Here is a 13,871-nt window from a genome sequence, read left to right as displayed (position 1 = left end):
ACATGGCCTTTCTCCACCAGCATGACAAACTATTTTCTATTTTCCTTATTTTGTAAAATTTTTTCCTGCTTATAAGTAGATAATACAAATGTATGATTTATCCTCCAGACAAAGCTATCTCTACAAGGCAGAAAAGGGACACACGTTCTCAACGATATAGAATTTTATTTTTTTAATTCCTGAGGTTAAGAAAGGAAAAAAAAGGCATCAGGAAACATTCCAGTACACAACCGTCTACATCTCTATAACTGTACTGACGCTGGCATACATAAATCTCTTTTTCCTCCATCTGGAGCATGAAGTTTGATGTGAACGGGGTTTGCAATTCTTTGGCAGTTAAGACCAAAAGATGCTTCTGAACAAGTTACAATCTCAGTGATTGAGCATAATTAAAACTATAGTGCAATTTCAATTTTTTAAAAAAGGAGCAAAGTCAGTCCTTTGTAGCTTTGCTATTTTGTAACGTGGTACACTCTTGTGCAATACATCTCTGTGATTTCTCATAAAGCGACATTGAGTAATGTTGAGTAAAGGAACACTGTCATTTTATTAAAGCAACTACATTCTTTCCTTTGCATAGACCTCTGCATAGTACAAAATATTACCCTCCATTGTTCCAGCACCCAGGAAAAACAACTGCTTTTGCTGACCACAATGTATACTCTGTTTATCCCAAGAGTATGACATCCCCTTCAATTAATTTCATGATCAATTTTAAATATTTCTTTTCTCTTAATTGCATTCTTGTGGATTATAAAAGGCCCAATTCAACAAATCATCTGAGCATCTGTAAATAAACAGATTTATCAGCATCCCTGGCACAGCTCACATGAACAGTGCTTCATCAATAGAGGTATAAGGTGCTTGAATGAAGTAATCTCTTGCACAAATCTACACGTGTGCTAAGTCCTTTATCGGGTTTCCATGGCTCCAGGAATAAACCATCTGGGACATTTAAACAAAAGGTCGGTACTAATGTCAGATTCTTTATTATTTTCTCTGCACAGCCTCTGAGGTGGAAAAGACTCCCTCTTCTAGCTGACGTGATGAGATTCCTGTTCTCGAACAGCTGCTTTGAACTGCTGCACTCCTGTCCACTTTTTGCACCTTACCAGTTTGATTAGTTCCTCTTTTGAAACTTTTTCTCCTTAAATACTCTCCTTGGTTAGAAGCAAACTTTTACTTTTAATCTTTAAACTACAGGTTCTGGCTCCCACTCTTAGTCATCTTTCAGAGAGCAAAAAAGCCATAAAACTACTCTCATGGGGCAAGAAAACCTGCAGAAAAGATACCATAAAGACCCAAATGCCACAGTAGAAACAATCCAGTGCTTTTATTCCCCTCCTCCCAAACATATGCTTCAGCCAGACTCAGGACTGTCTACATGGAAGACTTGCAGGGAAACACCTGGCTTACTAGACAGAGCCAATTACTTCAAGAGTTATATAAACAGTGGCTTTAAAATATTTGCCGCAGGATGAAAAAATGCTAAGAACTGGGATGCAGAGAGGAAATCCAGAGGCGAGTCTGTCAAATAATTTTGAATGGAGATATTTCAAATACTTCTGAGCAGAGTTGTCATATTTTGGCCTAAGACACTCGACAGTGTCCCTTTAGCTTACATTTGGCATTTTAAGCAAGTATCCTAGTAAGATTAGTATTCTAAACCAGCAAAATGCTTTAAAAAACCCCCACACCTAAAAGCTTAAAGGAAAACTGCAGCAGACTTCAATAACAGCTCAGTAAAATTGCATAGCATATGGTACACTGTACTCTATTTTTTCAGCAATAAATAATCTTTTCTTGCCTAATTAAATACAAAACATAGCTTCAAGACTGAAATACACCATAATTCATTAACTGATCAGTGTGCCGTTTCTTGCCAGTTTATTGCCGGCTTCAGTCTCTTGTCCATCTCATTTTTCCTGCCCCCGGCCAGGTAAGGGTTTAACCATCGCAGCCTGTTCCCTCGGGAGGGGCAGCAACCAGCTCACACCTCCCACCCACCCTCTGCCTGGCCAGGGCTGGAGAGGGCACCATCAGGATGGGGAAGAGGTGTCTGAGGGGAAGGGAAAGCTACCCATGAGCCAGACACCTAAAATCTAGATGCTCCTTGAAAGGTAGTCATTCTTTCACCATTTTTTTCAAGATCACTGTATTTACATAGTGTTAACGACTGGAATTAATGATTAGCAACCTTTAGCTTTATCTGCAGTATTCTTTTCTTTCATAAAATCAGAAATTTACCTCTACCTCAGCTGTAATGTCCAACACTTGTCATGTCATCTCCATCTTTTAAACAACCAGCCTTTAGGTGTAGGGAGATCCCTTATGGGTAATGGATCAAACCAGCAACACATAAACACCAGCTGGACTCTCTTGACTTCCTTCCCCACTCAAGCTAATCCTTCCAATTCCTTGCCCTCTTTTTTTAACAAGTTTGCCCCTTTCCCCTCCCCAAAACATTTGCTTGAGGTTGTGCTGGCCCTTTTTTCTTCTTTCCCCTCATCTTATATTTTCCGTCTCCCTCCATGACCCCATATACCAGCTAAAGCTGCCACCAAGAGTCTACAGGGTTCCTGGCAGGCTGTGCTGGTTTTCTACCAACTGCTGCACTAAAGTCTTCTGGGTCTGAGGTTTCCTTGGGAGAACAACAACGTAAGAAATCAGACACACCTAAATGATGGGGGAGGGCTGGCTGGGAAAAAGAGCTTTTCTCTTTTCTCCCCGCCAAATGTTTTGCATTTCCATCAGAAGACGGGATTTTTAAACACAAAAATCTGCTTTCAGATATGTTTACAAAAAGTTGAAATTCTGTAAAGAAAGCAGATGGCTTGCGGGGAAATTTTGTATAAACGAGAACCCAGTCTTCCCTTAAAAGGCAGCTCCATCCCCAAATCCAAGATGGAAAGTTAGCTGCTGGCTGGGGCAGCTCCAGGGTTAGGAAAGGGAGAGAATACACTGACACTGGGTGGAGAGCTCACCAGGGCTGGATATACATTTGGTTTTGGATGGACGTTTTGAGACAGATTCCAACATTACCGCTACCTTCCACGTGGTCTAGCGAGAGAGATGCTGCTGACCTCAGAAACGGTGCTCTCCTGCCAATGCTGATGACTTAAGGTGCTAAAGCAGGAAAAAGGAATGCTCCTCTTCCTAATATCACACAGTGAGTAGGACTTTATTCTGCAAAAGATACTCCTGATCCTTCCACTGGTACTCACCATAAGAGCTGATTTCAGTGGACCAGGTTACAGAGTACGGTGAGCAAAAGTGAAAGGAGTTGCTGCTTCGTGTTGTATTGTTTTGTAACGGGTATTCAGTACCCAAGCATGTGTAAAAGCCACTTAAGACTTACCAAACCTCAGCCCAAAATGTAAAAAACCCCTATGTTTGCTGTTTATAAAACTTGGAAAAGATAAAAAATTCTAGATGGATTGCAATATATGCCTGTGAAGATTGAAATATTGCATAGTTGTTGTTCTGACTGTAAGAGCAGTAGAGCAGAACAGAAATGGTTATGTTTACTCCGTAGTGAACAGGTCAACAAAAATATGTATTATTCTTTAAATTTCCTTTTGAAGGATATTTTTGGAAGAAAAATAATTCAATTTTCAGTAGAGAATTTCAGTTTGCATTTAGACACACCCACGGTTATTTATGTCCCCACTGAAAAAAATTTGGTTATTATTGACCTGTTAAATCGAACAACATGGCTTTTCAGCAACCTGTACACAGTACAGAACCATTAGTGTTCCTAAAAAGGCTTCTGGTTTTTAGTGTATACATGTTCTCTAAGTGCATTATAACTATTGCATAGTTTCAAAGTCTTCAAACACAGTGGTAATCATAGTGCTTACATGTACATAAATAATAGCATTTCTTAAAATGTAATTAAAAATAACACAGTATAGTCAAGGCTATGGAAAATCACTTCCATCATAGATGACAGGTCGCTCGACAGCCAAGTGATAAAACACTCTTTTTGAGATAAACCTGTGAAGGAAAAAAAATAGAGCAAGATGATCACGTTAGCTGAAGTCAACTAGACAGGAAACCTTGCAAGTGTATTTAGTCTTTCAGTTTATACTCGGGAAGAAAACCTGACTGTTGTTAAAAAGAAGTATGCCCCTGCAAGGGCTGTCAGGTCTGTTTTTAATAAGATGACAATCCTGACTAAGCTCTCTTGGAAAGAGTCACAAATGGCTCGCTTACTTCTGCTTACCTTCCCAGAGGTTGAGACAGAAGAGTGGAATTCTGCTACGGGGCGAGAAAAAAACCCAAACAAGAACAAGAACCAAAACTCGGGTTGAAGACCTTTTGGCAACCTGGGACCAATTTCTCATACTTACTTCTGAACGGCAGAATAATGGTACCTCTGATCAGTTCCACAGCCTGTAAAACCAAGCTTATTTCACCTTTTACACCCAGCTAGAACCTACCTGGAGAATGTATTGTCAAATATCAGTGTGTATACTCCAGGGTTTCTGACTTTCACCTGTCCTCTGATAGTTTCCTTATGAGAGTTGCAGCGGGTCATAGGAATAAGAACCTGGAATTCAGTACAAATCAAAATGAAACTTACTATTTGCCCCATAAATTAACATTGGCCATCAGAAAAAATATTTAGACTGGAGCTATCTTGAAACTCCCAAAGTGCATATGTGCCTGCAAAACTATTTGTTTTCACTTATTAGCATTAAAAATTCACCCAAACTAAAATCTCACTTTGATAAACTAAAATCTCACAGTTTTCCTTTGATAAACTCTTTATATCACTATGCTATGGCTACAAATCTCTGTTTTAGAGATAGAATCAAATTCTGATCTTTTTAATGTTAATCTAAGCAAGCTTACTAACATCAGCAGAGCTACATTAAATCTGTACAAATATATACAAGAGCAGGATTTAGCTAAATATGTCTTTTAATATAAACTTTTATACTGCCTGTATTATAAAATATCTCAGCAAGTCTTGTTTATCTAAGCTCACAGCAAAAGCGTGTGTAACCGTCTATTTTGCCGTAAAACCCTTGCAGAGACAGTTGTCAGAACAGCAGCCGATATAGATCAAGGACAACCCTATAAAACCCAAAGTTATATCAACTAGATATATCAAGATGGGAACAACATTCACTCTTCATTCAGTTTTCAGATTAAGAAAAAGATTTTACAAGGGGTTAGTAACTGTAGAGTGAATTAACGCATGTTATATAAATGTCTTGTTCCTCCAGTGAAATCACAGCCTTAGAGTTCCCCCTATCACGACGGGTTAAACCAACAGCTGCCTTGTCTTCATTAGAATTTTGCAATTAGCTGAGTAACATAGATTCACTTACTCCCTAATCCTCATTAAATATGGACAGTGAATACAAAAACTGGTATCTCGGGCACTGGCAAAGCAATTTTGTACACCATCAAGACACTTAAATATATGCCTCACTGTAAGAAATGCAGGTAACCTTGTCAATTTACCTGTCTCCTTGTGGCTTCTGCTTAAGAGCCTGGCACGATCAGCCCTAAGCACCTTACAAATTAAGTAATATCAAGGAGGGAAAAAATAAGAATTTTGCAGGCTCTCAGATGCAACCAATAGAAGCTACAGTGCTTTTCAACTCAACTTTTGCAGGCAACATTAAATAATTAAAGATGTACTACAATCTCTAAGGCAGTGAGGAAACGAAGACCTTACTTTGCACTGATCCAGTGGTGTGTCTTCTGATTCTTGGTAGACAACGCTGAAGGATATGCTTTTAGGGTCTGATGAAAAGATCCAGCTAATTGTGAGCCCCATCTCTGTAACGGTGATGGGAATGATACTGTAGGTGCTGGATTTAATGAACAGCTCCCTGTTGCTTTCCCCAAAATTTAAGATCTCTTCCACTGTAAGGGGTAATTTGATCCTTTGAGGGAGAAAAACACAACAACTCTAAGAGATCAAATCTAATTACTCAGACAGAAACAATAATCATTGCTTTTTATTTTCCATCTACCATGTTTCCCTGAAAATAAGACCTACCCCAAAAATAAGCCCTGGCATGATTTTTCAGGATTTTTGAGGATGCTCGAAATACAAGCCCTATTGCAAAAATAAGCCCTAGTTACAGTCCATAAAAAGTCAATTTAAATAGTGCCCAGGTAACTATACATGTAAAAAAGTAAAATCTTTTGGAGCAAAAATTAATATAAGACCCTGTCCTATTTTCAGGGAATCTGAGGGTATTTGAGGGAGCTTCAGGGTATTTGAGGCAGACTCCACAGCAACTTGAGGACAGGCCCACAAGATTCAGGAAAATTCAGCCTTGGATGAAGGCAAAAACCACAGAAAAGATGACTGATACCAAGTGCTTTCACTGCTCTGGCAGATGTGGATATTGTTCACTTATTTATTTCATTTGACTAGAAAAATCTAGTGCTTGAATAAAGCTTTCTAGAGCTACTATCATTAAAAAAAAAGAGTCTACTGCCCTCTACTGTTCTTTTTAAACAAAAATTTAAACAAAAAATAGTTACCCAATTTATTCGCCTCTCTTGATATCATTTGTACAGGAAATAGGGATCAGAGGTACAGAGGGAATAGATGGATGCAATGTGAACAGCAGCTCTGTCTAGATCCTCTGAAGCACCTAATGCTGCTACAGCTTGGTCTGTTTTACCCAAGAAAGCTGCATAAAAGCTGACTTAAAGTACTTGCAATTAAAAAGGAAGTTCTTAGCACCTAGATGATCCCGTGTCCTGAAGCATTGTGTTACGTTACCTCATTCTGATATCTATTTCAGACTGCAAAAAGTGTAGCCCTTAAACAGGAGAAGGAGAATGCTGTTTGCTTTCTTCAGGGGAAACTTGTAATTTCTAAGAGCTGTGGATCTCATCTACGTTACTCTAACTACAATTCATCTAACATATCACTCCTTAGGTGAAATAAATTGTTTCCAAATCAACAAGCTCACAGTAAATCACAGTACTGTGATTTGTTTGCCAGCAGCTATCAAAAATCAACACATTTACCAGAAAATATTGATGATGATTTGATGTTCTAGAGTAATGGACGAGTTCAATTTCCAGCTATGACTACACAGTGGTTAAGGATCACAGCTGATTTATTATGATAACTATGGTACTCTGGTTCGAGAGGAAGCTTTATATTAAGTTTTGCTTACCTTGTTACTTTTTCCTCTTAGCTGCAGCAACTGCTGGGGTGTGTCAGGTGATTTTTGATTTTAATAAACTAAGAATCACTCTCGGTTTTGCCCTACAGCCTAGTTGTGATTTTAGTTACGGCTTCATTTACCTGGTGTTCTGAACAGCAGCAGCAAGGCTGAAACATAGACTAATTTATCTCCCTGCAGTCAAAAGTTTAAAACCTTCCTCATAACTAAGCAAAAATATCAAAGCTAGGCTTAAGGGGAGAGTGAGCAAAGAGGAATTTCTCCAAGTCACAGGCATTTTCATATGTTAGATTCCCTTCTTGGCTGTGCAAGTGACATGCTGTATGGCTACTGCATGTAACTATTAATTTCAGAGCAGGATACATGCAGAGAATTGCGTACACACAGTTCACAGAGGTTGAGCAGAGTCTCAGCTGAACATTTTATGCTATGGCATATATCAACCAGAGCAGGCAAGGCAGTTTCTATGAGGTCACCAATAAATAACAGACATGCTCCAAAAGGCCATGAATTCCCTCCCTGTGACAAAGGTCTTGACAAGCACAGCACTCTCCGACCTTCCCTTCCCGTTTCTTCCAGAGAATACTAGCACTACACAGCCTTCTCTCTAACCCCACTTCCTGTTCACAGCACCTCCTGCAATAAGAATAGGAAGGAAGGTTTTCTGATGTGATGTGGACCCAAATCTTTCCTTCTTATTCCCCACTTGCACTGAAGTTTTGCAGGACTGAAGAGAGAGGATCTGGCTCATTTCTGCTGCTCTGCACAGTTGAGCTATCCTCTCTGCTCCTCCTCAGACCAAACTCTACTGTGAGACACAAGAGATCAGCTCTTCCAGGAGTCTGCAAGACTTGTGCTCACATGGCTGAAATCTGAGCTCAGCCTTTGTTCTTTCAGCCTGGTAGTACTGAAACTGTTCTGCTTACATGATTTCTCCTGACTTCAACAAGGATATCTCAGCATCTTGAGCAACTTGCCACTCTTCAGATTCATCAAAGGTTGAAGAATTACATGTGCTGTTTCTAGGACAAGGAAAAAAAAGGAAAGGCATGATTCTCTGAGCAGTATGTGGTCAAACAGCATTTGCATGCTGATGCCTTCCTGAAACAGAAACATTTTGATAGTCATGATACCAAATTCTAGAATTCTTACTTTGCGTATTCTAGCTGCAAAACTGCAGCCATGTTCGGCTAGCCATGGTGTACAAATGTAAAAATGTTCCTGTCCTGGTTTCATGAGCTAAGAGGAATACATATATCCAGAACACCTCTGCAACAGTCTTAAGATAAATTCTGTATTGAGATGCTGCGAGGTTTTAAAGATTCCCTGGCAGGCGGAAATCTTGAAGGAGGGCAGACGCAAACACAACGGCCTGGACTTGTCCCTTGAACAAAGTTTACCCAAGGATATGACACTTGCCCTGGATTTCATCTGTGAGGTGTTTTACAAACATATTATTCAGTTCCTTACTCTGACAATGGTAAACAAAACATATTATATTGCTGTAGAATCACTACCATGTATCTTCTTCACATACAAGAAATAACTGGATGATTCAAACACAAATACACTGAAGAAGCTGTTACAGAGTGACAAAGCAGGATGCCTCCTCCCCACCATGATGTGTCCAGGAGAGCTAAGGAAGTAGATGGGACACACCTGCCATCCACTCCTTACCTCAAAAACGGTGCATGCTCTGGGCAAACGCTGGAGTAGCACCAGATATGAATTACAGGGCTGGGACACAGAAAGAAGAATGAGTTTGAGGGTCAGTAAACAAATGCTGACAGTTTCCAAGTAAGTCAGAGCATCTCTAACTGATACTTTGCTTCTGTGCATCTCACCAGGTTGATAACTCAGACAATTAGGCTGCCATTCCCAGAAAAAATGCCAAGGATTATTATATACAGGGAACCAACTGGTGGGTTCCTTCCAAACACCAGTGGAATCTAATAAAATATAATATCACTTATATGTCCTTCTGAACTACCAAGTGTAATAGTGTAGCAAGGGCATAACTGCTGCACATTCTGTAGACTAATTCTCAAAACCAATGCACAGTTTAGCATTTTCTTTTAAATCCTACAGGACCTTGCCCTACAAGCAGCACTGCTGAGTAGAAGGGCAGGAGAAAACATTTCCAGGTACCAGCACCTTCAGCTGGTCATTAGCAGCATCTGAATATACTGTGTCAGCACCTGCAACCATGTGTGAGTTTAGAGGAGTGACACTTTTGGTTGGAAACAGGAAGAATTTACTGTTATGACTGCAAATTAAACTGCACCTACTGTCTACATGTTCCCTGAACTCAGAATTCAGATCCTCTTACTCCTGAGGCCTCTTAGGTAACTTTTGACATCTTCGGAGTCATACCACTACTGTTAATACCCCAAGGAGATAGCTGTGACCTGCAGGGAAGACTCAAACCTGTGACTAAATACCAAAACCTGAGCTATAGCAAAACACTATCTGTTCACCAAAATGTAGGAATGACATACTACATCTTGGTCCGTAAAGGTTAATACATCTATGTAAATATTTAGCAAGTGATACAAATAATTTCATTGTTAACTATCTTTACACAACTAGGTAAGAAAACTGACTCTGAAAAAAAAAAAACCCCAACACCTAGAAAACTAAACTATATCTTACAAACCTATACATATGTTTTGCTTGCACGGTGGTAACAGTGACAGACTTCATGCTGTAATCTGACAAACTCTCCCTTCCCACCAGCTTTAATTTCACGGCCTCGAACTCATACAGACCAAAAGAACTACAAGGCTACAAGCTTCCCAGAAGTGTCCAGCTCCATGACTTATTATATTATGCAGTGCCGTTAGAGTTCTTTATTTAATCCATTAATTTCACCTGTCTTTTAGGACCCTGAAATGTAAATTAAATCCCAGGACCAACACATTTTCCATGTTCTCCTCTAACATGTGATTTTCCATATTTTTGCCGCTGCAACTTAGCACATGGTTAGGTGGTTATCTTGCCACTCAGCTGCTCTAACCAATAAATTTACCGCAACTTTCACTATAGGCTAAGGGAACGTTAAGTCTCCTACTTTATCTCTTAAACTCAAGTGCATGACAATCACAAAGCAAATCTTCCTTGTCTTTATGATATCCCATTGAGTCCAATGGTCTAAACTGAGGTCTGGTAGCCTATGCGGAAAATATAAGAAACACAGTTTCACGATTTAACTGGAACTCTTGTCCCCCTGACATTAGAATTTATTCTTCCATGACCTATCTACACTAGGTGGCAGCATTAAGCACGTTCCTGCAGCTGGCCAGGTCTTCAGTTTATGAATATGCACCCTCTGGTGTATCATGACAAGGGGATATTTCTGTGCTCCAAGTGACAAAATCCAAAATATTTTCAGATTTTTTTTTTTAGTATTGTGATATGGAAGAGGTTTGGCAAAGGCTCTGATATGAAGACAGCTTTCAGTCATCAGTCAAACGCTGCAAGAGGTTCAGACAACAGGTTTCAAAAAAAGCAATTTGGGATTACCAGGGTGCTTCCAAGTCCCCTCCCCAGCAGGAGGCAGCAAACAGATGACTATCGCAACCAACAGTACAAATACAAATACAAATACAAAAAGCTGCTGCCCCAGAGATCCTAAATACTGCACAGTCTGTATGTCAGCAAGGTTACAGCCAGCTCTGTGGCTACTCCTAGTTTTTTTCCAGTTGTGAGGTATTTGCTCCCAAAAATGAGCTGCTTTTTTTCTTAGATACCTGTGCATTTTCTCCTTGCACTGTTATTTAGAGGCTATCGCAGGGAAACTGAGGCAGAATTATAGCAGAGGTACAGCAGAGGCAGTTTGTAGCTTGGGTTTACACCACTATTCACACCAGGGGCCGCGGCTCCTTTCAGCAGAGCTGCTGCGCAGCCCTGGGCGCCCAGCCTGTTCCCCGGCAGAGGCTGCTCTGTCCCAGCGCCTGCAGGTTCCCTGCAGCTGGTGGGGTTTCTGCACACAGGGGGCTTCACAACTACACAGTTACACATTCTTCAGACTGACCCATCCAGGAGTAACAGCTAGTCTCTCAGCCCTCTCCCTGAGAGAAACTCACACAGCCCATCTCTATTCATACCATAATTCCTAGGTTACAGTGACAGCACAGCCATCTCCTGCAGACAAACCAGGGAAGGTCATCTAGTCATAACAGAGCTATATGTATGCAGACATGGGCAGCAGCAGCCCTTGCCATTCCTGTGCCACAGAGGGCTTCTTCGTGCAGGCCATCAAAAAATATTTTATGCAAACACAGTTTATGAAAATAAAGGGGAAACACGTTAAATTACAGTTAGGCTAACAAGCTGAAATAAAGCATCTGAGTTCCTACTGGTCCCGACTGCATGATAAAGGGTTAAATACCGCTGAACCTGCAGTCGGTTTTGGTAAATAGCTCATTAGAAGTTACACAGAAGTGATCCCAGGGTACATCATGTATGGACAAGGGCAAATTGATGTCAGAAGGATACTGGTCTCTATGGCAAGGTCACCTCTGCCCATACAGTCTGGAAAGGAGCATCTCTGGTGACTGAGGGAGCAGCAGTTGCAATGGGGTCCCTGTGAACTAGGTTGGCAGAGCAGCTCAGATGAGCCCTCCATAAATGCATGATGAAGACTTCAAAAGCAATTCCGAATACGTTCTGGTTTTAAGGAACTGAAATGGGCCTTGTTGGCAGAAAGGGCTGATTGCTGGTCCTCTGCAACTCTGGGAACTTCAATCTTTTCTCAAGGCAGACATTCACACTAGTTCAGGGTACATATGCTACCACATACCCGTCACTTTATCATTCTCATACTCTACTCTGCATCTGAAAATAACTGCTAAAAGCAGGTGGCTGTTGCAACATATTGTTTCTCTGTTGGACAGGAACAGTTTGAGAATATTAAGTACCTTGCTGCAGGTCTGTTTCTCTAAGACAGAGGAATTGCTACCACATGCAATGAAGCAGAAGGGAAAACTCAGTTTTAAAGAGCATTACAAGGCTTTGCAGTTCTTGTGCAAGTAGTTTTCTTTCAGTAAAAGATGCTGTATGGTTAAGTCAAATTTAGTGTTGTTTTTTTTATTTGTAGGTATCAAATTCAAGTACTCAGAGGTACAAGCTTACTGCTCTACAGGACAGAGTCCCAGAAGCACTCCAGCAACTCTACCACAGGCTGCTACAAAGATGTGCCTGCGTGGGCTAGCTCCTCTGAGTAGTGCCTTCCTCTCCGCCAGGATCCATCCATGAGTAAGGATACTACTTTTCTACACTAATCGCCACTCCTGAAGCTGTCTCCAAGGGCTATCCAGAGGAGTGAGGCTCACTAGGGAAGTGAGCACAGCTAGGAAACGCATCTAGAAAACCACCTGAAAGGTTATGTACACAGCTTGCAGTGCATTCCTTTATGGGATGTTCAGATACTGGGCTCCTCCTATGAAGAAATACCTCACAACTGTTTCTCTCCCAGATCTTGTACCCAGAGGCTATCAGTCAGTTCCCACCCCTGCCTTTGCTGTAAGGGAAAACAAGCACCCCTTTATAGAGTAGGCCCTATGTAAATGCATGGAGGCCCTCCCAGCTTCTTTCATTGACTCTGAAAGAAAATTTAGCACACACGCTAACTTTAAGGAGGGTTGAGATTGCCTCAAAGGTAAAAAACTCACTGGGGGATGGTCACCAATGCTGTATCTTTCTAGCCAGCTCTAGCTCCTCTCAGATGGGCAAAAAATCTGAGATAAAATTGTCACTAGAACATTTTTGCCCCAGAAAAAAACCAGAAAAACTAGAAGAAATTGGAAAAATCCAGTATTGCCACAAAATATGCACGAGTGGTTAAAAAAGGTGGTAAATACAGATTAAGTTTTAATTCTGAAAATAATTTTTGCAAAATCAATTTGATTCTGGACATTTCAGACAAACGTAAATTTGAACTGGATGTTGAGAGCACAGCTCATTCATACTATTGCATCTGTACTGGCATCACTCAAGAATCAAAACAAAGGAGTAACTTCACATCATGTTGCTTTGGCCAACAACAACTACGAAAGCTATGAGGCAGCGGCGCAGGCTTCAGCATTGATAAATAAAGCAAACTGCTGCTTTCACATTTCTTTTGAAAGATAAGATGACTGTGCTCCCCCAAGATGTGACATCGTCTAGTAAGTGACTATTTTCTTGACTTCAGGTGAATAGGTAGACAGGGATTTAAAAAAAAAAAAAAAGAAAGAAAGAAAAAAAAAGAAGCTTTAACATTTAGAAATAGCCACATTTGAAAGATTTTGTTAGTATCATACATATTCTCCATTCTGATATGCAAAATTTAGGAGAAAGGGTGGGCTTTTATTCAGACTGTTGAAGATACTGATTTTGCATTCTAGTTTTGTTATTAAATCTTTTCTGATGCCTTGTTATTGCAGGAGCTCTCTGGTTTACACTTGCTAGTTTTTTAAAAAGGTCTTTAGACAAATTTTGGGGGTATCTGGAACTCAGAGGGTGCATGTTAATTATTGCCTTCCCATTTATGCTCTAGAATCTGTTTTTCCAATCGGTATGTGCTTGAAAACCTCTCATCTCTTCCAACAAATATATCTATGAGATAATTTCACCTTTTCCAATTACACTCTCAAAAACCTTTTCTAATGAAATCTGTTCATTTCTAAGCAAGGCACATCACATGATGCTGATGAGCATTAC

General features: G+C 40.4%; 1 protein-coding gene across 6 annotated transcripts in view; it reads right to left on the bottom strand.

Annotated features, from left to right (window-relative positions):
- Positions 1–145: 145 nt before the first annotated feature.
- The window catches only part of FYCO1 (FYVE and coiled-coil domain autophagy adaptor 1), a 51,100-nt gene continuing 37,374 nt past the window's right edge, over positions 146–13,871 (bottom strand). For all 6 annotated transcript variants that reach the window (XM_065628129.1, XM_065628134.1, XM_065628132.1 and 3 more), the window contains exons 15-18: positions 8,096–8,191; positions 5,693–5,903; positions 4,443–4,552; positions 146–3,996 (exon numbers count right to left, since the gene is read on the bottom strand). In XM_065628129.1, coding sequence (XP_065484201.1) covers positions 3,921–3,996; positions 4,443–4,552; positions 5,693–5,903; positions 8,096–8,191 — 493 coding nt within the window. In that variant the 3' untranslated portion in view covers positions 146–3,920. The remainder of the gene's footprint in view (positions 3,997–4,442; positions 4,553–5,692; positions 5,904–8,095; positions 8,192–13,871) is intronic.

This window comes from Caloenas nicobarica, chromosome 2, assembly GCF_036013445.1.
Source record: "Caloenas nicobarica isolate bCalNic1 chromosome 2, bCalNic1.hap1, whole genome shotgun sequence".
NCBI lineage: Eukaryota > Metazoa > Chordata > Aves > Columbiformes > Columbidae > Caloenas > Caloenas nicobarica.
The sequence above is the reverse complement of the archived record's forward strand: the minus strand, read 5'-3'. Positions and strand labels throughout refer to the sequence as shown.